Genomic DNA, 26669 nt, shown 5'->3' with positions numbered 1-26669 from the left:
AGGAAGCGAGATGCCTGATATTTAAAGGAATACTCAGAGTTTTTGGGACACCGGCCCGATGGTCAACTTGCCCGTTAAAGGAAAGGAAAAATCCACCCTCAGATACTCTTGCACTGCTATATACTGTCGATTTGTGATGCTCAGTACATGCCTGGAGTTATTTTGTGATGAAGTGTTGTAATTTACTTTATTGGTGTGTCCACTTCACCCACAACCTGCCTCGTCCACATCAACTTCAGTTAGTGATTTCCTACATTTCCCAGAATGACTTACGACGACCCCCAGAGAACGGGTGTGAACTTGTTGCTTCCAGCTGTGGGTTACATAGATGGAGAGAGTAGCGAAGGATAGTAAAAAGTGAAAAGAAACTGCAAGAATGGAGCTTGCTTTGGCCTTTGTGTATTGGAGAGCAGCGCTCCTCACTAACTGGAAGTACGTAAAGCTCTACAGTGGCGAAATTTTGAACACAATCAATCATCATGATGTCAAAAAATAGGAAAATAGGGCCCAGGTTGAAAATAACCGGAGTTATTGTAGTTAAAGATACTGTTCTGAACTACTAGTGACTATTTCCCTGTTGAAAGCTCTCTCTTCCCGCGAGACTTGGAGCGTGACTTGTTTTGTTTCCATAGCAAGTGAATGTGGTGTATACAGTCCCTTAATATAGTGTATGCTTAAGTGTTAGTATGGAGCACCATCGCAAGCGATCTACCAGGGACTCGTGGAAGATTTTGGTTCTCATCACTCATTCTGTCCATTCACATTACTTTCCATTCACTTATTCCATTCGCTTATTCCTTTAATGTTTCCATTAGGGATGTAGTGAAAGTTTGTGACATGAAATTTCCCAATTTGACCATATGCATCGTTTGCATTGTTTGAACACTAGGTAGCACAAGGCTAGCAAGTTTTAATTTGGGTCATCACACTTCCAGTGAGCCCAGCTGAACTCCCTACTGTTGAGACATTGGTTAGTAGGCGACAAGATTGATGCAGGTGAAACTGAAACTGAGAAGGTTTCGTCCAGTTTTAAGTCTGCTGTGTGGCAGCATTTCGGGTTTCTGATTAAGGAAGAAAACGGCAGCTGACAAGACAAAGTCAAGTATTGTAAGAGAGCCTTGCCTAACAAGTAACACTAGCAACAGGCTGCACCATGTGCAACATCATCACAGTGAAAGCCTCCAGTCGCCGGTGTATGATTAAATGTTGCGTTTGAGCCTTAAATATGGTTTCAGACGTCTTAAAACTGTAGCTGTTTCTCTTTGTACTACTTTTCTTGTGAGATTTTTTTATGGTTGGGGTTGAAATTGGTCTTAAATTTTACTTGAACTGGCATTAAAAAGGTCTTTAGTCACCCTGTTTATGGTTTGCACTTTAGTTTTTGTTTTCCGTCCGCAGAACTCAAAAGGGATTATTTCAGTCATAATTGTCTTCATTAAGATTTTGCTCAAAGTATTGTGGTAATATCGAACCGTGAACCTAGTCTATCGAACCAAATTGTTTAATGTATCATTACATTCCTAGTTCCCATGCTAAGTTTGTAGTTTACCTCCCTGTGATCCTTTAGTGCAGCTCTATGGGTAGAACATGGTGCTCCAACCAATAGGGTTTAGGCCAGTGGTTTGATTCCTTAAAATGCAGTCATAGTATGGTGAGGCTCATAGTATGGTGAGGCACGTTGTGTAAGAAACTACCAAAAAAAAGTCTTGGGATTATAAAGTCATGTGACCAGTAATATACAGTATGTTCAACTTCAACATGTAGCAGTTCCCCATTGATTGAACTGGTTAGAGTCAGAAGGCGAATGATTTCAGGAAGAGAGTGTCTGCCATCCTTGTCTTTTTGTGTTAAGTGCTTCAAGAAGAAACCAAGTTGTACTCTTTTGGCTGTTAGGAATAGCAGTCATGAGGGCGGAAATCATCATCCATGTACTTGCCCTGGCCAGGGATGAAACGTAAGGTTTTTGGCCACCAGCCCAGTAGTTTGTTTAGCTGCCGCATCTATCCATAGGACCCATTCAAATACTGGTCAAACAGGACAGATTTCTCCTCAGCTGGAGGTTGAAATACTACAGTGTTTCCTTGACATTCAGTCAGCAGTGGTGGGCCACCACAGCAAGAACGCTGCTACCAGTGCTTGAGAAAATGTGAAATTTACAAATAATAACAATTTAGCTTAATTTCACTCCAAACAAGTATTGGTCTAGTATTCAAAAATGGTAAAGCATATAAATAATAGTTTTAATGATGCAACCTCTACTAGAACCAAAACTGGGACCAAAACAGAGATAGACTTGGAACCAAATGCACAAATTACCCATAACCATTACTGCTGCAAAACAAGCACAAAGGAAACAGTGTACTGTCTATCTGTAACAAACTAGTAAAATAATGTTGTTGTTTTTTTAGTTGAGCCCAACCTGTTTCTAGGTATCTAGGTATTATGTCTATGAAAACACTCTACCAGCACAGCCCACTTTAGGGGAAAAGTGCTAAAAGTAAAAACAAAAAAAGTTCTCCCATCTGGTGAAACCATCTTCACCATGCAGGGATGTTGTTGTTTTTTTTGTTTAGGATTTTACATGATACTCAACCTTCATACATTTCTAATGAAGATTAATAAGATTCTTGTTTCTTTTCTTAATTTCTTCTATGTATTGTCCCGATCAAATCCGTGGAACAGCTTTTGTAGGGAAGATAGCCTACTTTCCTAAACACCTACTGGTAACCCTGATGCTTCCTACCCACTCTAATTAGGCAGCCTTAATTAACTTTGTCAGGCCTTGCCTTTTTTTAGTAAATGAATCAAACCACAATGCCTTCCAAAGACTACCTACATTCTATATTTTCTTACTGTACATGCGTTCTGTTGGAGCAGTGATCATACATTTGACGTTCTCAGTAATGACATTTTTTCACAATTTATTGTGAATTCCTGCTTTTTGGACTGTTTAGATCCATTAAATTCTCATGGAAGTTCCTGTTGTTCCTGTTGGCATGCATTTTTTCCCCATGTTTTCCAGATTTTCATGTTCTTTTAATCAAATCCTTTGTCTCCAAAGTGGTCAGATGGGTCTTCTACTAAACCCAAGTAGGTTCTTCCTTACACCCCTCCACCCAAAGAGTCAAAGTACTGCCTTGCATTTCAGTCTCAAGGGAGCCAAGCAAAACCTCTCCAGCTTGGAAGGGAGCATTCTAACAAACAGTAGCTGGCCAGCCCACCGTAAACACGAGACTATGTTCATATTGTGAATTTACCAGTGATGCAAAGACCTTTGGAGAAATTTTCCTTGTCTGTATGCCACGATGCAGTAACTTAATAACATGTGGACACAGGCTGTTACCAGTGGTGATTTAGTGTCATGGGGAGAATGTATGTTTAACCTAAAGGGAAACGATGGCCACTTTCTGAAAATGTATGTTATTCTTGAGGTTGTACAATGTTAGAAAAAACACTGTTGACACACTGGCTCACACACTCATAAATATTTCACATCGACATCAACAATTACTGTCAACTGTCCATTCTCTGTGTCTCACATCCCATCCAGTGTGAGCTATCATGTTAGGAAATTTCTGGCAAAAGAAATACGGCATGCATAGGGGACAACATGGGATGAAATTTCATTTTCCCATTCATGACCATTCCTTCCTATAGAAGATTACGATTTTCCTCCTTCCCCTCCATTATGTGCCGCTTTTATTATTGTGTTGTCCCAATCTCATCACCGGTAGCATACCTACATGACCTTTTTGCTCTCTCTGGCCAGTGTTGACACCGTTTCACATGTCCATGGCTATTTCATCTCTCTACTCATCCATAGTTTCACTGGTGGTTTGTTGGTTGCATGATGACGTGAAACAAGATGAAAGTTCTTCTTCACTCAAACGTCAATGGTTCCTTAGTTGTCAATCAGCGTCCTAATTTGGGCCTTTTGTGTTTATCGTGGAGGCAACCTAAGAGTGATTAGCAGGCCTATTTGATGCATCATTAACGGTAGCATAATACCTTCATTCTCTCCCACAACTCCCATTCTGTCTTGTTTCTTCTCTCCATCCATCTTCCATTTCTTCTTATTCTTTTACCGCATTCTGCTCCACTCTTCCCATCCCCCTCCGTCTCTTTCTCTCTCTCTCTTTCTGTCTCTCCCCTCTCTCTCTCTCACTCACTCACTCGCTCACCCACCCCCTCCGCTCTCTTTTTCTTCAATATTCTTTCCTTCCACTCTCCCCTCCTCCTCTTCCTCCTCCTCTCTCCCTCTCTCTCTCCATCTTCTCTCTCTCTTCCATTCGCTCATCTCCTTGTCAGTCACCTTCCATCTCTTTCTCTCTCTCTCTCTCTCCTTTCTCTCCCTCTCCCTCCCCTCTCTTTCTCCTTCCTCTCCTATCGCATACTTGTATCCAAGTCTGTGCACGAAACAATCTTCCAGTACTTTTCTGTACTCATAAACCTTACTTGATAAATGAGAGAGAGGGAGAGACAGACAGAAACAAAGAGAGGCAGAGAGACAGCGAGAGAGATACATGGAACATACATAGACAAAGACAAGTGAGCGATAGACAGAGATACAAAGACAGGGAAAGATAGACGGAGAGAGAAGAAAAGAGGCTGAGTGAATAGGATGGCATGAAGGCTGCCTGGTAGAGCTATAATTTCAGACTGATATGATGTTGATTTTATTTCTGTGTTTTTCACCGTATGTATGGGCTATGTGTGTTTTCATCCTGTGACTTTGAGGTGACTTAGCCCATTTATCACCGGACTATCAAGGAGCCATGTGCGTCAGTGATATATGATCTCTATGTGCTTTTTTTTTTTTGGGTTTGTTTGCTGTTTTTTTTTTTTTGTTTTTTTTTTTGATCTACTAGCCACACACATTTGTTGGGAGAATAGCCTGTTTGTTTGTTTGTTTGTTTCTGTGTGTGTGTGTGTGTGTGCGTGTGTCTGGACTGTGTTTGTGCTGGTGTGCCCAGAGTCACTACCGAAACTGTGTTGAGGGGGCGGGCCCTGCTAGCCCCGCCTCCCCTCTTCCCTCACGTATAAATAGGAGGGGAACATAGCCTATTCTCACTCAACACTCGCACTGAAGAATGAGATCCTTAAAGCACCTGAAACCTCACAGCAGGAGGAGCGTGGTGAGTTTATTGGCCGGGCAGCAATTGGCATTTACTGATAGCATGTTAAGTGGTGGGTTAGAAAGGTGGTGGGCAACATTGATTGATCACATTCAGAGTTGACAGACAGGTAGAAAATTGCCATTGGCTTTTTTTTTGATGTTCTTTGTGTTTTTTTAAAGTTGCCATCAGCAGGTACTCAGTTTCTTGCTTCACATTAAGTAAGAATTGTCTCTGGCGTTAACTCATTATCGCCTTCTCCAACAGCTTTCAGACACGTCCTCCTCAAGCCCTTTTCAACTCTTCTCCGTTCCTGTTTCTCGCTCGTCTCTTTCACTTCACAATTTTATCTTTCATTTTGTCTGGCTTTCATTTTGTCATTTTCTTTCTCTCTATCTCTCCCTCTCTCTCCTTCTGTCTCTTGCTTGCTCACTGCCTCTCCCTCTCTCTCCACCTCCCCTTCTCTCTTCTCTCTCTCCTCTTTCTTTCTCTTGCTCTCTTTTGCTCGTTGCTTTGCTCTCTCTCTCTCTCACTCTCTCACCCTCTCACTCTTTCACTCTGCCCTCCCTCTCTCTGCCTCTCTCTCTCTCTACCCCTCCCTCCCTCTCTTTTCCTCTCTAGTGTCTTTTTCTCTTTCTCTCTCTCTCAGCCTTCCTCCTTCCCTCCCTCCCTCCCTCCCCCCTTCTCCTTATCTCTCCTTCACTCTCCCTCTACCTCTTTCATTTTCTCCTTTTTCTTTTTTCCTCTCCCCCCTCCCCTCCACTAGACTCTCTTGCCTGCTCTCTCTCTCTTTCTGTCTCTCTCTCTTTCTCTACCCAGCTTCTATGCCCCCCTTCTCTCTGTAAGCTCTCTCTCTCTTCCTCTCTCTGTTCTCTGTGCCTGTATCTATCTATCTCTCTCTCTCTCTCTCTCTCTGTCTCTCTCTCTCTCTATCTCTCTCTCTCTCTCTCTCTCTCTCTCTCTCTCTCTCTCTCTCTCTAAGCTCTCCTGCTTCTCTGCTCCCTCCCTCTCTCTCTCTCTCTCTGCTTTCTCCTCTTTTTTTCCCCTCTGTTCTTTCTCTCTGCTCTCCTCTGTTGTTTTTCCTCTTCTCTCTCTGCTCGGTCTTTCTTGCCTCCCTGCTTTTCTATTCTCTTTTTATTTCTTAATCTGGCTCTGTTTTTCTTTTTTTTTTCTCTTCTTTTTTTTTCTGTCTCACTTGTATGTGTGTGTGTAGATCATCAGGCCGTCTAATCCCACCACACACACACACACACACACACACACACCAGTCATACATGGTTAGCACACTGGATTAGGATGGTGTCTGTCATAGTCCCATTATTCTTGCATCTCAGTCTCAATCACCAGATCTAAAGCTTTATGTTTGGACAGTCTTGACGAAGGTAAACTACTCATACCTGAACCAATGACCTGGGAATAGGCTAGTCTCTCTCTCTCTCTCTCTCTCTCTCTCTCTCTCTCTCTCTCTCTCTCTCTCTCTCTCTCTCTCTCTCTCTCTCTCTCTCTCCCTCTTTCTTGCTCCTTCTTTCTCTCTTGACAACTGGCTCAGAGAGACTCCCTGATTGGAGGATGGGCCTCAACACCTTTGTCCTTATTGGATTAGGATAAATGAAGGGCACATTCCCATTGGAGGACAGTGTAGTGCATCCACCTTGGTAGTGGGGAAAGCCATTGCAAAGTATTGTCATTTTTATCATGACTTTTCTGTCATTAGTTTCTACCTATGTAAATTCTAGGTCATGTCTTCCCGTCTTCATGTCTATCCTGTATTGATTGTTGTTTGGGCTGTTCTCATGAGCTATAAATCCCTCAAATAAGAGTAATTATCAGTAGAGAGAAGGTGATACAATATTTCATTTGTTTTCTTAGATTTTAGTCAATTTTTTTGTTCATGGTAGACATTCATTTTCGATAGCCACCAACCAAAAGCTTAGAAATTGCCTGAAACAACAAAAGAGACACCCTCACTTGTGCTCAAGATGATGACAAAGAAGAAATCTCTAGTACAAGTATTTTTTTCCACAATACTTTGCAGTAGAAGGAGTAATAATGAACTCCTTTTGCTGTTGACACCTCGGACTATGTTTATTTGTGAAGATATTTGCTAATTGCTTCCCCACAGTGCTGCTGTCTGACTGTGCGTGCATGTCTGTTGGTTTTTGTTCCAGGAGGAGGCGAGCCGGCGCCTGGGTAGATGTGAGCCCAAGGTAATGGCCAGGCTGGTGGACGCAGGCACACAGACAGATCCGGTAGTTGTGCTGTCCTTGGCCCAGGCCGCCGTGCTAGGTCTCATCTCCCAGAATGAAGTGTTTGGCGCTACCATCGCACCCAACGGCTTCTACACTGGCGAACCCAAAGAGTCCCCCGCGCCCCCAGTAGACGGAGTCGACTACGAGTACGCAGACCAGCTTATCGGAGCCAACGGAGATTACCTGGGAGACAACTTGGGAGAAGACGGCCAGATGCAACCCAGCTGCAGTCAGAGGAGGTGGCAGCAGGGCCCCCCCCAACACCCCGACACGAAAATGGTCGGCCCCGATCGACACGGCATTCAAGGTGCCGATGGGTCCTCGTCCCATGTGAAAGGGGAAGGGGTGAACTCCGGGTTGGCCTCGTGCGTCCACGTGCTGAACAATATGGCTCCCAGAGGTGGTTTAGTTCAAGTAGACCCAGCCAGCCTCAGAAGCAACAACAAGAACTGCGCAGAGTGTGAGCGGGATACCTCCAGTCAGCCACAAGCCAACACACACGGGCACCCTCCTCCCTCGCAGGTGGTCCACAGAGGAGGGGAGCAGGGCCACAGAGGGGTGCAGGGCCAGCGCGGCATGGGGGGCCACGGTCGAGGTGGCCGGGAGGACGAGGAGGAGGTAGAACATCAGGGGAACAACATGATGAAGCCCACACAGCAGGAGGAGGCCATCAGCAGCTACTTCCAGACCAGTGAGGTGGGCAGCTATGACTCGGGGGAAATGAGCATGGGGGGTGAGTACGAAGACAGCAGCCAGGGCATGATGTGGGCCGACGGGAGCGGAGGAGGAGGAGGGGGAGCGCAGCACCAGCAGCAGCACCACCACCACCAGCCTCCTCGTCGGCACGGCGGCCGCAGAGTGGACCGGCTAGACATCAACATCCAGATCGACGAGTCGTACTGCGTGGATGTGGGAGACGGCCTGAAGCGCTGGAAGTGCCGCATGTGCGACAAATCCTACACCTCCAAGTACAACCTGGTCACGCACATCCTGGGCCACAATGGCATCAAGCCGCACGCCTGTCCGCACTGCGGGAAGCTCTTCAAGCAGCCTAGTCATCTTCAAACCCACCTGCTGACCCATCAGGGTACGCGGCCCCACAAGTGTACTGTCTGCAAGAAGGGCTTCACCCAGACCAGCCACCTGAAGCGGCACATGCTGCAGCACACCGACGTCAAGCCGTACAGCTGCCGCTTCTGCCGCCGCGGCTTCGCCTACCCCAGCGAGCTGCGGGCCCACGAGGCCAAGCATGAGCGCGGCCGCTGCCACGTCTGCTCGCAGTGTGGCATGGAGTTCCCCACCTACGCCCACCTCAAACGCCACCAGACCAGCCACCAAGGCCCCCACACCTTCCAGTGCACAGAGTGCAACAAGTCGTTTGCCTACCGTAGCCAGCTCCAGAACCATCTCCTGAAGCACCAGAGCCCACGGCCTTACACCTGCTCCCAGTGCGGCCTGGAGTTTGTGCAGCTCCACCACCTACGGCAGCACTCGCTCACTCATAAGGTACTGACACCGCCGCCGGGCACTTCCGCTCCCACCCAGACTCCTTGACTGCTCTAGTCACAGACACACTGTAAATATCATGTGCATAGTTCATTAGACTGTTGAGGTTTTTCTTTTGTTATGTAAAAAAACCCAAAAAGAATGATAGTGGAGAGCAAAAACAAACAGACACAAAAAAAGAAAGAGGCACTTTCGGAGCGCCAAAGGGAGGCTACCACACCTCTGTTGTCCACAGGGCCTCTCCTCAGTTCATCTTCTGTCCTTCACCCACTGAGATCTGAGTGAAGTAGACAGGTAAGAGCACTCAACCTGGCAGGCATCCATCCACCGTACTGCGTCCTTCTGTGTCTTCATGTCGGATCTATGTTCTGAATGAAAAATCCATGGCACTCAACCCAATTCAGAGGTCTGAATAGAAGTGCGTAGAAGCAGCAAAGCATCCCATTCCAAGAAAAGACATGGTCTGCACTTTATACAAAAGCTCCTAGACTAAAAATGTCGATTTAAAAATAAAATGTCAAAATAAAAATAGGGAATGTCTAGTTTAGAAGAGAATTCCCATTATTTCTATCTTCGACAGTTTTATCACTATTTTTGAACATGAGCACATCTCCCCAAGCTAGATAACAGAACACAGACTCTAATCTTTGATGTCACTAAAAGACAAAACCCGGAGGTACTCCTTTGACGAGTTAGAGACAGACTTTGTTGAAAGTTCGTGTGAGAGTTTACATCCAAATGATTCATTCACTGCAGTGCTAACAGGTATGGAACAGAAAATGTGCTCATATGTGCGTGCATTCACCCTGGGTACAGCTGATCTCCCATTCACTGTCAACTGAACAAGCTCCAGGATGTCTCCTGGGAGCATCATCAAGAGAGTTGTGTTTCTAGCTTTGGAAGAAGCTTGTTCATGTTAACAAACCAAGATTTAACTGTTCAAGATCCTACAAATAGCCTGAATTCTCTTCTAAGCTGTGTTTAATCAGTTTAATTTCAAAGTTTTCTGTTTTAATTACATATTTTCATTGCATAAGATGAAATTTGCACTGCACAGATGTTTGACTGTACGTTTGGAAAAGCCTTACCACCTAATCTGCACTGTGCAAATTTCATCTTCTGCGTTGAGAGAAATGGAATTGAAAAAAATCTCAAAATGAAGTGTGCCTCCAAGCTACATTTTGAAGCATCTTTTTCCTTGTTGCATGTATGCATCAGATGAAGCAAAGGAAATGAGCAGAAGTAGAATAGGCACGTCTGTTTATTTTCACATGTTGCATTTTTTCTTTTAATGCTATACGTCAAAAGTACCAGGCATTATCATATACTCCTCACTATAGTCGTCATTTCAATGAAACATCTGTAATTGCTTAGTGCCCCCCGCCCATTCTACACACATGCACACATTTGCTCACACACGGGTGAGGAAGAGAGACATGAAGATGCACAGAGATGAGAATTTTTCATTAGTGACAAAAAATATAAACATAGAACTCTTGATGAGTTTGAGGCCTTGATGAGTTGTTGTCATTCTAAAATATGCATACATCTGAAATATTGGCATTCCTACGAAACCACACTCATCATTTCATCATTAGAGTGAGGCAACTCTTGGAAATTTGCCATGCTCCTACTTTATACCTCACAGATATAAATAGATACAAATAGGAGAATGCCACATTTCCAAGATTTTTTTTTAGATTCATTAGTTTAAAATAAATAAATAAAAATACCCAAACTGTATGCAAATTTTAACAAAGCAATTCTGATAATTTTATCAAGTTCCTAATTTACATCACACACAGTTCTGAATATGAAAATGCTTCATTTCTAGGGAATTTCCTGAATTTAATCACTTTTGAGACAGAAGGAGAAAATTCCTAACCCACATACATCATCAGAATGGGAGAGATGTACAGTGAGCAGGCAGTATTGTCAGTGTGGTGAGAATGTTCCCTTTTGTGGCTTCCGTTTGCCTGTTAGTGAGCCTGTCGTCCGCTCACTGCTCCCCCTGGTGGAGGAAGGAACAGACCTTTTGTAGTGCAGACAGTGGGTGGACTGACAGTCTGCCAGGCTCGTCTGGTTACACAAACGCTGTCTCTTGGCCTCCTAGTGACCCATAATTCAAAAGAGTTCATACTGCGTGTTCTCTGTAACCTAAAATCCCAGTTGTCCTAAACTGTCTCTACTCACTAACTGACATTGACTGCAACGTGGAGTGCAGAGTGCAGCACATTGATGCAGACAACCTGGTTAAGCCTCAAGGCCCTAGATGATGTGAATTGTTTTCTCTCGTGAAATGATTCCCAATGTTTATACTTTCCTTGTGGCATGTGGTTGAGAATATTTAAAGCACAGAATAGGAAAGGATATCGTAGCAAGGGAACCTCCTGGTGTTTTGTGGTAATTTGTTTTAGCACACCTATGGCTGCCATGTCATTTTGATATGGTTAAGGAAAATAAACGTCTCATGGGCAGGGCATGAGAATCAGTAGGTTAAAATGTTCAGCACAACTGCCACTGAACAGTCTCTTTGCCATCGTGGCACATTGTACCATGTTGTATTTGCATGACAACATGATGGAAACGTCTATGGCAGCTATCCTAGAGCATACCGTCCTGATGACCATTTAAATACATTGATTTGAATGGGGAAAGGCTTTTGTGTTCATTTTAATTCAGTGTTTAAACTGCTCTCTGGCCTGCGTGGTTGACAGAGAAGTTACACCTTCACCCTGGCCAGGTATTAGATTTTAGAGATGAAATTATTTTAGCACAGATAAAACAATCACACCACTCCCACTCTCATTTTTAGGAGAAGATGTGAGGCAGAGAACGATTTGCAGTCCCCTTTGTTAAATTTGGACAAATCACCCACTGGCTCTGACTGACCCTTTCCTTCTGTTCGGGCTCCACAGGGGATGAAGGGCCACAAGTGTGACGTGTGTTCCCGCGAGTTCACCCTGTCTGCCAACCTGAAGAGGCACATGCTCATCCACAACAGCATCCGGCCCTTCCAGTGTCACGTCTGCTTCAAGAGCTTCATCCAGAAACAGACGCTCAAGACCCACATGATCGTCCACCTGCCTGTCAAGCCATTTAAATGCAAGGCAAGTATTAGAGCTTGATTAAAAAAAAATATATATATATATATTTATATTTCCTGAAAGATGACAAGTGTAAGATTTTCTCATTAATCTTGGTGTGAAATTAGTTGTGATGACACATTCTAATGCAGAAATATTGTTTGTTCAGAATTAAAAGCGGGAACCCCAACTATCCATTTTATGCTTTTATTCAGTCCAATTTAACTTCAATTGAACTTGATTTAGCTAACTAACTAGATGATGCATCAAAACCAGCAGGGAGGAGAAATGATGAAACGTTGTTAGAAAGCAGCTCATAAGGGCTGCAGGATGTGCTACCAACGGTGTTACCACAATTAATTTGACAATAACCGTCACAGAAAATCCCACAGAGGTTACCTTTAAATGAGGAAATGAATAGAGCCATCTTTAAAAAAAGGTTGGGATTTATTCATAGCAACAATCTGAAAAAAAATATTACAATAAGAAACCAATGTCAGGCAGGATATTTTTTATCCGAAATCCTCATCTCCCAGTCACTAAATGTAGGTATATTCTTACAGTTGGCATCACTTTCCATGTCTGTGCTCATCTGTATTAATATTTTGGGATTATTTTTGTTTTGTCCAGGTGTGTGGCAAGTCTTTCAACAGAATGTACAACCTTCTGGGCCACATGCACCTCCATGCCGGCAGTAAGCCCTTCAAGTGCCCGTACTGCACCAGTAAGTTCAACCTGAAGGGGAACCTCAGCAGACACATGAAGGTCAAGCACGGAATGGACGTCTCGCCCGACGGACAAGGTTTGTTTCTTTGTTTTTATTTCATCTTTATTCATCTAGGGGAGGTTGACTGAGCATGCATGCTCTTCCTCAGCAATGACCTGCCTCACACTCATATTAGTGACACCCGTTCACCAATGACAGCTGCCCATTACAATCGCAGTCTTCTACCGTTGGCCACTGAACAACTTGGCTGCAACACCTGGGGGTTAAGTGCATTGCTCAAGAGCTCTTCGACAGTAGTTTAGTGGGAAGAAGACAGTTTGTCGCTCTCTTTCCCCACCATGTTCTCCCAGCCGGTCTGGGATTCACACCATTGACCTTCCGATCATAAACCTGCTTCTCCAACCTCAAGGCTGCCACGGCCCGTTTCATAATGTGCACTGTTATTTTTTCCCAGACACGATAGAAACAGAGCAAACATATTTTTTTAAACAGGTTATTTGGCAGACAGAAATTACATAAGATGCAGCTGCGCTCTCTTAATCAGGGATGTGATTTTTTTTTTTTTTTAGGTTTTTTTTTTTTTTTTTTCAGGATTGTAGGGTTTTTTTGTACAGGCAACTCCCTCTCAATCCTAACAAAGGTTACTTCTTTGATGCATTTTCTCTTATTGTATCCTGCTTTTTATGTGATGTTCCTGATCACATCTGTTTTTAATAGTTTTACCGTTGACTTCACTTCATTTTTAGCAGATTGTAGCTAACTGACCTGTTGATTATTTTATTCCTTTTTGTTCCATTAAGCCAGTGGTGTCCAACCGTCTGCCATGGAGGGCCAAGAGTCTGCAGGTGTTCCTGATTTCACTGATTAACACGCCTTCAACCAGAAAGGAAGAACAAATCAGTGAAATCAGCTGCTGTAGTGTTTGGTTGGAAGGAAAATCTGCAGACTCTTATCCCTCCATGGCACATGATTGGACACTGCTGCATTAAGGGCGGGCAAGGTTGGATTTTTTGCTATTAAGCACCACATTTACCATTCCAGGAATATCTTAAACTGAAAAAACCCTTACCAAAAATTATGATCAGGGTTTTTTTTGCCCAGTCTTCTAAAATGTGGGACAAAATGTGGAATTGGCAATCATGTGCCATAAAGGGAAGAGAGTCTGCAGGTTTTCATTCCAACCAAACACTATACCAGGTGATTTCACTGATTAGTTCTTCCTGTCTGGTTGACGGTGTGCTAATCTCGCTAATCAGCTGCTGTAATATTTGGTTGGAATGAAAACCTGCAGACTCTTTATGGCAGATGATTGCCCATTCCTGCCTTAACAGGTGCAAAATCTCATCAGGCGTTTCCTCAACATAGTTATACTGATGACAGTAACTGACTGTACTGACAGTAGTTGGTGAGTGTAATGAAGAAGGTTTTAGGAATGTGCTTCATAACCTTTTTATTATTATTTTCCAGAAGTGCTTCCAGAAATGGAGGGCCAGGGGGAGTATGAAGGACAAAACTTCAACTTTACATCACCAGACAATATGGACAATGGTGGCTCCCAAAACCTCACTAAACTCACTACAGCAAACATGGAGGACATGGAGGAGTATTACAATTTTGGGAAGGATACAAGCAGCTACACTACACCGTGAGTGGTGACGGACCAGAGAACATGTTTCTTTTTTTCTGAGGCAGAAAAAAAATAGCAAAATTGCTGTCCAGGCTTTGGGAGACTCTGGGGTGGGGGTTTTCTTTTCGTTTTGGCCTCCTTCAAGAGCCAGAACTGATGAACTCTGATGAGAGGCCAGGAAGGAGACGCACTTCAAAGGAGACGTTTCAGCTCTGCTGCCGATAGCGGAGACACTGAGACCGTCGACGTGGTCCGGAGCTCCTTTTTGGAATTACTACGCTACCGACTCAAAAACTGTCTGGCGGACAGTCAAATCTGTATGTTGTGTGTATGTATCAGTTATTTAAAAAAAAGAAAAAAAGTTGCAGTCGCAGAGCCATCACAGTTACATTTGATGTGATAGAAATTTGTTTACCATTTTGTCATTCACAAACAATGTATGCCCTTATATTTTTGACTTAAAGTGCCAGCTAGATACATTTGCAACTAAGCTTCCACCGTGTCAGCTATTTACTCACTGTATATCAAACGTTTGATACATAGTCACAACATATTCATAGGTTTGAATGCTCTTACTTAACAATTCCTAATCGTAGTTACCCGTTCCTGCCCAGTCCTCAGTCAAAACAAGCCTGTGTTGCAATGCGTGTTTTTTTTGCACAGGACATTGTGAGCCGTTTCCCCGCCAGAGCACTTGCTACCAAAGTTGCTACTGTCCCATGTCGGCTGATACTGAAAAAACCATGCTGCCGACATGTAAAGCCCTCCCACTGTACAAACGATTCTGCAGCATTCAGTGTGTTAACCCACCGTTTTTGTTTCACATGGTTTAGCTTTACATTAATAATCTATCCCCCCGTAGTGAATATACTGCTCTAGTTTTGAATAATTACCGAGTGAACAGTACAATGCACTTTTCATTGAAACCTGTCATTTTTCCTGTGAAGGCTGTCTTCAGTGAGTGAACTCATTTGCCTCAAGGAGAAGAGCTGGGGGAAATAAGATCGTAGAATCTTCCATGCCCCCGTAACGGCAATATTATTAAACACAAACGGATATGCCTTCTCAGTAGGTTTTTGTAAACTGCAGTTTCGTTGATATGGATATTTCACAGTTGTCAATTCAAATGCGAATTGAAGAACGAGCAGTTTGTACGGAGAATCAGCAGTTTGGGTTTTTTGTTGTTTGTAGTTTCAGCACTCTGTTAAATTCAGGGCTGGGGTCTGTTCACTTTCAATTCAATCAATTCAGGAAGCGTGGTTTTTTTTTTTTTTCCAAAATGTAAGAGTTGGAAAAAACTTTGAAAAAGGTTGTCAGATCCAATCTATGGATTAAAACATGAGTGTTCTATCAGTAGCAAATGAGTTGGAGGTCCTAGTTACATTTTGAATTTATTGAATTGAAAATGGCTGACACTAGTTCTGCTATTCATAGTTCTGTTTTGGGGAAGACAGTCAACTCCCCCTGTCCTGCCATGCAGGTCAGCCTTGATATGCACACTAAACCAGAGGAATGGTCTACTAGTTCTTTTTTGGAATGAGGAATATCAAACTGAGACCTCATGGAAATTGACCATGATTTATTTAATAAAGGTTCTCTAGTTTAAATGACTGAGCCTGTGTTTTAATCTGTCACTATTTTGGGGCTAATCCTCAGAGTCGGGTATTTTTCTACTATCAAATTATCTCAGAGGCTTAAGAATCCAAATTTAGTTAAAACTAATCATCGTATCATAATATTATCGTTCACTGCTCAAGGCCATACAAATTTAATTACATATCCAATGAGTTATGGTACAAAAATTAGAGTGAGCAAAGAAAAAGAAATAAAATATTTTAAAGAAGGGTTACACGGCTATCATGCAACATATTTTAAGCTTATCAGAAATGAAACAACGTTTTGAGGAAGCAATAAACTTCCCAGAACATTTTTTCTGAGAGGAGTTGGACAAAAGTGAGGAGGGGCTTTTGTTAAACATTAAATAAAATGTGTTCCTCCTTAACAAATGTGCACACACAGCAGTCATTAAGTGAGATTACAGTGTTGTGGAATGGAGCCAGTGTGTAAATGGGGCAGCCTCCTTTATTGTTAAGGAGGACACTTCAACAAGACACGTGGTATAAATGGATATATTTCTTGTTGTGGGAATTGAATTGTGACCTTTCGGTTATGGGATGGTCTTTCTCAGTAGAGAACAATACAGACCCTGCCACTGTGCAGTGTGCCTGTGTAGGACCAGTCCCTTGGATTGGTCCTACACTGCCTTACATAGATGCTTTATGCTGTGCAGGAGTCCCACTTTTATAGGAAACCATTTTTCAGGCCATTATTGATCAAATTGGTCAGAGATGTAGGCCTACTCATTGTCAGAACTCTTCTTGTTGCACTGACACCTTTTTCAGACTAAAGGCTAATGTATGGTGATTATGTTACCAAAGATATTTTTATAGGTCTATTTAATGGCCGCAGATCATATGAAGTGGTGGGAGGTTCTTTAGCAGTAGGGGTTCCAGAGGAGCGCTCCCCTAGGAGGAAATTTAAAAAGAAGTTAATCTAAATGCTAATTTCTGGTAATTTTTGAGAGAGGCACCTTGTCCATTTGTTCCTATTTTTCCATGACTGGGAGAGAGAGAGGCAGAGACCGGCCTATTCCCAGGTCAGTGGTTCAGGTATAAATAGTAAACCTTCGTCAGGACTGTCCAAACCCAAGGCTTCAGATCTGGTGATTGAGACTGAGACACAAGAATAATGGAAGATATCAAACCTGTTGTCTGCCATTGTTCATTCAAGATGTTTGTGCTGTGTCTGCAAGCTCATGCTGCCTTCCATTTAGTAGGGTTTGACCTGGGTCACACAGTATTTACAAATACTTTTTTGTTTTAGTCTACTGTGGTACCAGTAGGGTGAAGTTTGCTACACTGGTCAACAAAATGAAAGCCAGGAAGTTTAGATAATCACAGAAAATTACTTGAAAGTCAATTTAGTATATTTTTCTGTGACTGGCAACTTACCAGACATCTGAATTGTGCTGATGCAGCAAACCCCACCCATTTGGCATTCCAGGCAGACTGAAACCAACACTAAGTATTATTTGCATCTACAATTTGACCCAGGTTTAATTTACTCATAAACATGTTTAAGTTCTAGACCAGTGCATCTTTTGTAAGTAGAATGCAGTATAGGCTTTCAGATACAAGGCTGACTAACCATGACCATGTCGACATCTGCTGGTGATACAGGAGCCACCACAGCCGAGAGCCTTGCTACAGCTCCGTCAGCTTTGGCCCTCTGCTGGTGTGTAGATCCTTTACAGCCTCATGCACTGGAGGCTGCATATGACACCTACTGTAGCAAATGAGTGCACAGCGCTACATGAATGCACTGGTGGATGGGAGATAAATGTGAGACTGTGCATCAGTGTGTAAGATAAGATGAAACTGCATGTTGATGCCATTTACCATTACACTCAGTCTGATTTAACTATCCCTATTTGCTTAAAGTAAACAAAAAGTTAACCAGCCCGCCTAAGCCCTTTATTAAAATTTAACAAACATCCCCCAGCACGTGAATATTCCCATTTATCTAGCTAATGAAGTTAGTGAGTATAGTAGTGCAGGGAGTTTTGAATGCTTATCTAATCACACTTATGAAACATGAGGCACTGGCAGTCCAGAAGTGCTTTCTCTTCAGCCTATAGTGATGAGAGTTTTCTGCTCCATCGTTAAAAATATATCAGCACTGCACACCTGAACACAGTTGCTGAAGCAAAACACCAACTTAACTAAAAAAAAGACAACCACACAAATCATTATTGAGTGATTAGCAGTCATCTATTTCCTTGTTTTCATGACCATGCTGATAGTGCAATTGTATATAATAAAACATGACTATTATATATTATCACTGTTTGTATATACTGTATTTCCTAAAATTGTCTTCTAATCAAATGTGAAAGATATCTTGACACTTCCTTAAAGTGGCCATTATAACTTAATAACATTAGTAATAATATTAATTCATACAGTATAGATACAGTGCAATACAAAAATGGACCCTTGGCAATAGGAAAGGCAGAGAAGCACAAACACGGCTTGACGGTGAACTGTACAAAGACTAAAATAGCACAAAGAATAGCAAACTGAGTTCCTTCAAAATTGGATACAAAGGTTCATACAAACAAGGGGTTTGTGAGCTAAAAAACTACGGACGGGAAGAAGTGGTTGTCTCTACATTGGCCAAAGTATCTTGTGCTTGTTCCTCATTTGCCCAGAGCTTTGTCCAGGTTGGTCTTGATAGCATCCAAGAAGTCTGATGTGTTGACGTAATGTTCATTCAGCTTGCAGCTGCAAGATCACAGCACAGGGTTTAGTATTTATGATCAATAAATATATATACAACTAGATTATGCCCTTCTTTACCTAAAGCCATAATTGTAATTTTTCTTAAAACCAACCATACACATGCAACAAACGGTAAGCATGACTGAGGCATGTGCATATGAAAACTCACTTGGCCAAGCCATGGATGCAGCCTGCAAGGTCCTTGGTCATCACACCGGTTTCCACAGTCGCCACACAGACCTTTTCCAAAGTCTGGGAGAACCTGGGGAGCAACAATGCACAATCGGTGAAATGTAATATTACACAAGCGTATGTCGAATGATACACTTTGCATGTGCTTATTGTCTAAGGACACTAGCTACTCAGGTAACATGATATTACTTAATCAAATCAGGGTTTCCATCCAGTTTGCCTCGGTGCTCCAGCCCCCTGGTCCAGGCAAAGATGCTAGCAATGGGGTTGGTACTGGTTGGTCTTCCCTATAATACAAGGACAGAATTAACATTAGTTATTCAAAACACTACATGTCTTGTGGTATTATGGTCTATTGAGGCTACTGTTGGTAGAGAAATTGGTCTCTCTGCCTCTTCTATGAAGGATTTCTTCCTGTATGATTATTGAATGTTGAAAATGATGAGTCTAGAAAGAAGCTCTTGCTCTTTGATTCCAAGGAGCTGACATCAAAACCTGATGTTTGCCATTGATGTTTTAGACAGTTGGAAAAAAAATTCTACTATCAAACACCATTGCAGCTGTGGTGGAAATATCTCAAAGTGACGTCGCATCGTCTATGTTCAACCAGATATCCAAAGCTGTTTTTTAGCAGTGTTAAAGTGTTTTCAGGTGGATTTTTCCTTTGACATTGGACAATAATATCCAAATCACAATGTCAACTACAATAATGCACAGGAATTTGTCTTGGTTACATTGATGTAGAGACATAGACAAAACATAGTACATAGTTTAACAGTACATAATGACATGATATCAAATACATAATCACCAAAGTCTACATTATATACAGTGGCACATTTCCTAATTTCAAATATCCAAATTGAATGGTCAATATGAGTAAAACATATTGCACTGCAAAAATATGTTCTATTAATTGTACCCGATTTCTGCAATTTCCCTGTTAACACATGCAGTTAAATCAATATAATAATAATAATAATGTAATATAATACTTCCATGGGTTAAATACAGATGAGGCTTTTGCAAATTGTGTAGATTCACTTTCCATATTCTGAATAAGCTTTTGCCGGGAATTTCAATGCATTTCTGTCATTTGAAGAACTCGTTAGTTTGAACAACCTCCATTCTCGAGGGGTTTGCCCTGACTTCTAACACTGGGAAATTGTTGGTAAAATAACTGCAGAATGCCACTGAGCTGGCACAGCCATAGTCTGGAGGATTACACTGAATGAATTGACTTGAGTGACAGTCACTTGACAGCTCCGTGGCAATTAGTTCACAGTCCTCTCTTTCTCTTTCTCTCTCTCACCCACGCACAGACACACACACACACACACACACACTGTATTCTTTCCTCATGATGTAAACACACTACTATCAGCAGTGGATTGGTCTTAACTCTTACCCTCTGGTGTTCGCGGTAGTGCCTGGTGACAGTGCCATGGGCAGCCTCCGCCTCAATAGTCTTGCCATCGGGACACACAAGCACTGATGCCATGAGACCTAGAGAGCCAAAACCTGGAGACACACACACAAACACATAAACACACACATATGTCGTCACAGGGCAATCAGATCACAAAACAAGAGTAGTGTATATACCTCATCATAAAATTATCCCCATAGCATGAACATGAAAAGACCTTTCTGAGAGCTGAGTCAGCTGAATCCACTGGGTTGGGTCTTGAGTGTAAGCTATAATCACTACAAGGTGGACTCTGATCAGCAATAAAGGCATTCAATCTAAGTTCAAAGAAGATATGCAAAGATGATCTGAATGCATTGTAACACTTCAATGTATTATGGATTCAAATTTGAACAAACGGAAACATTAATCACTTTAAAAATTAAAATAGTTGCAAAATGAGATACACCATTCAGAAAAAATGGTTTAAAAATAAAAGTCACAATGCAATATCATTTAAGTTATCAGCTATCTTAAGACCTATATTTATTAAATATTTAGGCATGAATTTGAAGTAACAAATTCCTCCCAAAATATTTTGGAATGAAACCTTAAAAAAATAATTGTATTAGTCTGCCATTTTTGTACACATTCCTCGTCAGGTCATGTTTTTGGAACCCTTTACCTGCAGTTAATTACTGTGAGTACAGATAGCTCCTGGGCTGTCTTGTTTATTAAATAATCTTTATCACATTTCTGTTTTAGTAGATAGCACACAGTGGAGAGTGTTAGGAAAAATCGGATAGTTAGTGAAGGTAACGATGTGATGAAAGTGTGCTCACCCTGAGCCAGAATGTCAGACTGCACATCTCCGTCGTAGTTCTTGCAGGCCCAAACAAACGCTCCGGAAGACTTGAGGACCTGGGCCACCATGTCGTCAATGAGACGGTGCTCGTACCAGATCTTCAGCTTGTCGAACTCTGGCTTGTAGTTCCTGAAGGAGACAGAGAATAATAGAACTGTTAACCTTATCCAAACCAGGGTTCATATTCTGCATATGCCCCAACATGTCTTTATGTTATATCACTATACTTACACGTGCTTATCGGCTTAAGATAACTGCTGAAAGGAGGGATGTTCTTACTTTACTTTTCTTTATTAATGTATTAGCACTTTTTGTTGTCAATATCTGGCTTCTTACCCCGCTGATGCTTGAGGAATGTTCACTTATTTTACTGTTGCACTTATTGTAAGTGGCTCTGTATAAGAGCGTCTGCTAAATTGTAAATTGTTAACGTCACCTTAGCAGTGACAGTTATATCCAACGGCCTGACCGTTATAAAATAGTTAATGTAAGATAGTTATATAAAATACCATCCCATAGTAAAACTGGAGACAATGCACTTTTTATACATCTGTTTTTATCATTTGAAACTGCGATGAGCCTACTTTTTCCCATGAACTTCTATAAAGCAATCAAGATATTTTACATATCTGTTTTTCATCTTTTGTAAAGTGCGCTTTATAACTAAAATGTATAAAAATTGTACAAAATGTATAAAAGTGCACTAAATCCAAATCTCCCTTGTTGTTCTGTATCTTACTTGTCAAAGATCTCCTGGAAGATGTCCTTGAAGCGCCCGTCGTAGGCCTTGAGGATGGTGTTCTTGGTGCTCATGTACAGAGGCCACTTCTTCTGGATGGCATACTGGAAGCAGCTGTGAGCAAATCCAGTGATGGACTGTTCAAAGAAAATGTGAAGGTGCAATCTTTACAAACAAGGAATTGAATAAAAAGTAAAGCCAAGATAAAATCACAAAATAGAGAAAATACTCACTAAAACACAGATTCTTAACCTATTATTAATTCATAGAATTAACATTGTCTACAAGTATTCCTTTGGAAATGCATTACTAAAATCTAAATGATCTACTGTAAATCTCAAAGTTTCTATTTCCTCAGCTCTTTTAAAACATAAAAACACTAAACAGTAGAAATATAGGCAGAAAACAAAAAACATGAATTCTTATTTGCAGAGATAACATTGCTGTCTACAAATATTGCTTTGAATTTTTAGTAATATCACAAAAATAAATAAATGGATAAATAAAAAGACACTCATTCTTACCTCATCAGTGTTGTACATTCCCATCCCACAGCCACCAGCAGGGAAGTCGTACACCTCCCACTCCTTGCTTTTGCCTCCATCAGCTGGCGTAAACACAATCTTGAACTTGCCAGGCTGGTCAACAACAAAGTCTGTGGCCCTGTACTGTGAGATTAAAACAACGGAGCAGGTAAGTGACATGGTTCTTCTGCACATGTTCCCACATCTATGGAGAGCATCTGAGTAAACACACATCTGCTGTGCTTACCTGATCTCCGAAGGCATGTCTGCCAATGGTTATGGGCTGTGTCCAACCAGGAACAAGACGGGGAATGTTTTTACAGAGGATTGGCTCACGGAAAACTGTGCCGCCCAGGATGTTCCTGATGGTTCCATTGGGGCTCTTCCACATCTTCTTCAGCTTGAACTCTGAGAAAATAAATAATACAGACCAGCACCAAGATGAGAAATGTTGCCACTCATCCAGAGATCAAGGCTCATTAAAACATATTTGTGCTCCTGACATTTGAAGACCAAACAGTGAAAATTAGTAGTGTACTGTACATTGTCATATACATATGCATACATACAACAGACCCAATTATTAATATAAACATCTGTTCATATGAAGGATGCTGTAATGCTGGTTAAGAACTTGTCCAATAAAAGAAACATGCATTCCAAATTGTTTTCCAATTGTCCAATTTGCTGCTGAGATACAACACAAATTTATCAGTATGTATTCCTTAATAAATGAGGCCCAGTGTTCTGTTGGCTTAACCTGAAGAGAGCAATGCCACCAAATATCTCCCACAATAGTTTCCCATAGTGGTGGGCACCGATGCAAAATAATATGGGCCGCTTTTCAATTTGAAAACGCGTATCAGCATACATAATTAAACTTTCACAATACATTTGTTAAAGCAAAACATCAAACATCTGCCACCCCACTCCTTTCTTCCCTTCCCTAGAGGCCAAGGAGGCCTACTGAGCACCTATTGGACTCTTGTTTAGGGTCTGGGTTAGGTGTGAAACGCAACTCAGAATAACATTAATCACCAAGTATAATAAATGCACAGGAATTTTCCATGGTGACATTGGTGCAGAGACACTTCAGCATATAATCAAAGTGTCCTGTGCACAACTGCAGCTCTTAGACGTGCTGGAAAAACGCAGGAAAACAACGTCCATAGAAACTGTATGTTTGCACACACTTGATCACTCATAGACCGACTGATTTCAACTACTTTTACCTGCTTTTTAATTGTCCATAGTGGAATAAAAACATTTAGAAAGAACAAAGTGCAGTGCTGCTTTGTCACAGTCACTCATCTGCATTATGAATAATTCACATGATAAATATACCAGCCTGTGAGTGATTCAGTGTGTGGAAAACCAGCTGTTTTTATGAACGCTTGAGCATATAATTAGGCAAAAAAACTTGATACCCTCAACTCGAGCCTCGTCGGGGGTGATGGTGGCACACTTGACGGCCACGTTGTATTTCATGGTGGCCAGGGCCGAGTCAATGGTGACCTGGTCGTCCGTCTGGTCTCGGTAGGGCAGACCCAGGTCGTAGTACTTCAGCTCAACATCCACATTGGACAGGATGAGCTGTGCATACACAAGACATACAGTATATACATCTTGTAATACGAGTGGTGCTGCACTGTGCTCCTGTACTTTCTTTATGTGCAAGTCAAACACCATCAGGGATAGTAAAGATCTATTCTGTTCTATTATATGTGTCCCTCATATCTTCCTCAAGGGTTTTAATGAATTCTTTACAGACGAGGCTGTCAAAAGCCTGTTTTCGGCTAGGAAAAGGCTCAAGAAAAAACACTGTTCCTCTTATATTATGTGTGGATCCGCTAGATGGAAGATCATGACCCATTTTTATTCTCAAGACACCAGGCTTTCAAGGAAGCAATCTCAGCCTTATTTGCACGGCAGTAAAAGCGGCTTATAATTTCTTTGGACAATGGCTATGTGAAACACTCAAAGATCAGTCCAGCAGGCCTATAAACTACCTTCTCTTTGATGAACTCCCATATGATGCGGGTCATCTCGTCTCCGTCCATCTCCACCACCGGCTGGTCCACCTTGATACGCTTGGTAGCATCTGGAAAAAGTAAAACTTAAATTTAATTATTTTCTGTGACAGTATTGGCTACAGCTGTTTGTACCTGGGAGGCTATTTGAGAGGAGGTGAAACGAAATTGAACCCCCTTGTCAGCACAAATTTAAATGAATCTCCTGGCTGGCTGTAGATTTTAGTGAAAACGTCAGGGGAAACAATTTACACAAACAGTTTGCACATTTCGACCACTGGAGGTGTCTGCCGCTTGCCATAGTAGTCAGTGTTTCCCTTACCTGCCTAACACTGAGCTGGCCTAAGGGTAACTTTAAAAGAGTAAATATAATTTGTATCTTTTCCTTGCGTAATACTCTTTACTTCATAAGGTTCCTGAATTCAGTCCAGCTGACTCATTTCTGTCCCCGAAGTTGTTCTGTGGTCCAAGTCTTCAAAGGAAAGCTAAACCATCAAAAAGCCACAGATAACTCTTAAAAGGGTTATCTGTACTGTACTTGTCTCACTTGTGGCTTGGAAAACATAAACTATGTTCAATTGTTCAATGATGTTATCTGTGTGTGTGTGTGTGTGTGTGTGTGTGTGAGTGAGTGAGTAAGTGAGAGAGAGAGAGAGCGAGAGAGAGAGAGAGAGAGAGAGAGAGAGAGAGAGAGAAGGTGCTTCCACCGAACAAGTTGATAACAAAAAGACACCTGTGTTTCTTTTTATATCTTTTCCACCCCTCATTACAGTCTTTATTCTCTTTGAAACAGTTAACCCCGGGCAGCCAGTCACTGTGACCTTAGGAATACAGTTAACCAACTTTGATAACAGTTAGGTATTACCTGTCCAGCCCTCTTTGGACCTGACAACACGTGGACTCACATGCCAAGGCTTGGCTGGCATGAGCTATACCATTGTAACACTCAAGCTTTCGCATTCATATCTGCAGGAAACACATCTATGCATTTGCCTGTGACAGATTTATTCAAACCGCCCAGACTGATTTAAATAGGTCTGCGCTCTAACTCTGGTCCTCCCTCCTCCACACTGCAATGACCTTCTATATATAGCAAAAAACATCAGTATTGTCGTTTAAGTCACTTCTTAAGACCTATTTTTACAGACTTGATTTTATATACTATCATTATTATTTTAGTATTTTTTGTTTTGTTTATATCCTCTATTCTGTCTTCATCTTCTGATACCTGTTTTATTCGACTTAAAGCACATTGTAAACTTGTTTTAAAAGGCTGACAAACAAAGTGTATACTTATTATTATTATTATTATTATCTTGTGATACATTGTATCACAAGATCATATGATTGGATCAGTATGATTCAGTGATGTCAAGTCGCCCTCTGTAATGTCCTCATAGCGGTTACCATTACCTTGTATATTATTTAGTAGCCTGTTCATACAAAGCTCAGTCGACATTGCACATTACACATCCCGATGACCGGATTAAATAAGCAACTGTCGTTGTAAACACGCACTGGAGATAAACGATGGGTCAGATCATGGTTGTTTTTGTAGTCGATGACTTACAGTTCCTCTGTTGCAGCCTGTGATGGCAGACGGCGGCCGGAGCGAGCACTGCGGGACTCTCCGATAGCGCAGCAGCAGCAGCGCTCCTCGACACGAAAGTGAGAGACCTTAGGTAAGCTGCCATGTTTACTGAGGGGTTGATTACGGACACCGACGAGGCTACTGACTACCCTTCTTCCTTATGAATGAACGGCTAAATTAATGAATGGCCGACAAAGCCCGGTAAGTGGGTGACGCCGGAGGTAGGCGCTCGGAATTCAACCCACGTCAGCTTGGAAATAAAGCGGAAGCGGCTCAGGGCCAATCAGAGCGAAATGCGCTTTGAGTGCTGTGTAGTCGAGATTCAACTCCACTGTCCTCAACCAGCGCTACTTCACCTGACTTCCCTCACACACCAGGCTGCAGTAGACTGGTGCACTGGTTGCCAAAGTGGGAGGAGTCAGAGGGAGTAATTAGGTGAAAGTTTCAATTCAGTATTTACTTCGTAGAGGTTATAGCACGAGATAATGTTTTGATCATGCATCTCACTCTCCTCAATACTGTCATTACCCCATCCAGAGGAGGCCTATAGACAGTTATAATTCTGTAATAAGTCATACAAGCTAATCAAATGTGGGTCTGTGGCCTAATGTGTATATATTTGTGGGTTCTTGATATACAGAAGTCTGGGAGACTCTGCTCTAGTCCAACAG

The 26669-nt window shown here is 42.0% G+C and overlaps 2 protein-coding genes across 3 annotated transcripts in view; one reads left to right on the top strand and one right to left on the bottom strand.

Moving 5' to 3' along the window:
• The window catches only part of znf710b (zinc finger protein 710b), a 29988-nt gene extending 12014 nt beyond the window's left edge, over positions 1–17974 (top strand). The window contains exons 1-5 of one of the 2 annotated variants that reach the window (XM_071911044.2): positions 5091–5135; positions 7283–8869; positions 11788–11979; positions 12586–12757; positions 14150–17974. In XM_071911044.2, coding sequence (XP_071767145.1) covers positions 5091–5135; positions 7283–8869; positions 11788–11979; positions 12586–12757; positions 14150–14331 — 2178 coding nt within the window. In that variant the 3' untranslated portion in view covers positions 14332–17974. Of the gene's footprint in view, positions 1–5090; positions 5136–7282; positions 8870–11787; positions 11980–12585; positions 12758–14149 lie in introns of those variants that run through there. The other variant, XM_078283737.1, reaches the window with a different exon arrangement.
• Positions 17975–18138: 164 nt separating this feature from the next.
• Positions 18139–26206, bottom strand: LOC139920941 (isocitrate dehydrogenase [NADP], mitochondrial-like). Its single transcript, XM_071911048.2, has 11 exons — positions 25978–26206; positions 24387–24478; positions 23805–23970; positions 22625–22785; positions 22378–22521; positions 21854–21990; positions 21092–21243; positions 20250–20362; positions 19031–19128; positions 18819–18911; positions 18139–18652 (listed from the first exon to the last, which is right to left on the bottom strand). The coding sequence occupies exons 1-11, from the start codon at positions 26099–26101 to the stop codon at positions 18568–18570; spliced, it is 1365 nt and encodes a 454-aa protein (XP_071767149.1). The 5' UTR covers positions 26102–26206; the 3' UTR covers positions 18139–18567.
• Between the last annotated feature and the right edge of the window lie 463 nt (positions 26207–26669).

The sequence above is a fragment of the Centroberyx gerrardi genome, chromosome 1 (genome assembly GCF_048128805.1).
Source record: "Centroberyx gerrardi isolate f3 chromosome 1, fCenGer3.hap1.cur.20231027, whole genome shotgun sequence".
Lineage (NCBI taxonomy): Eukaryota > Metazoa > Chordata > Actinopteri > Beryciformes > Berycidae > Centroberyx > Centroberyx gerrardi.
Note: the sequence above shows the minus strand (reverse complement) of the source record. Positions and strands in the feature narration are given on the sequence as shown.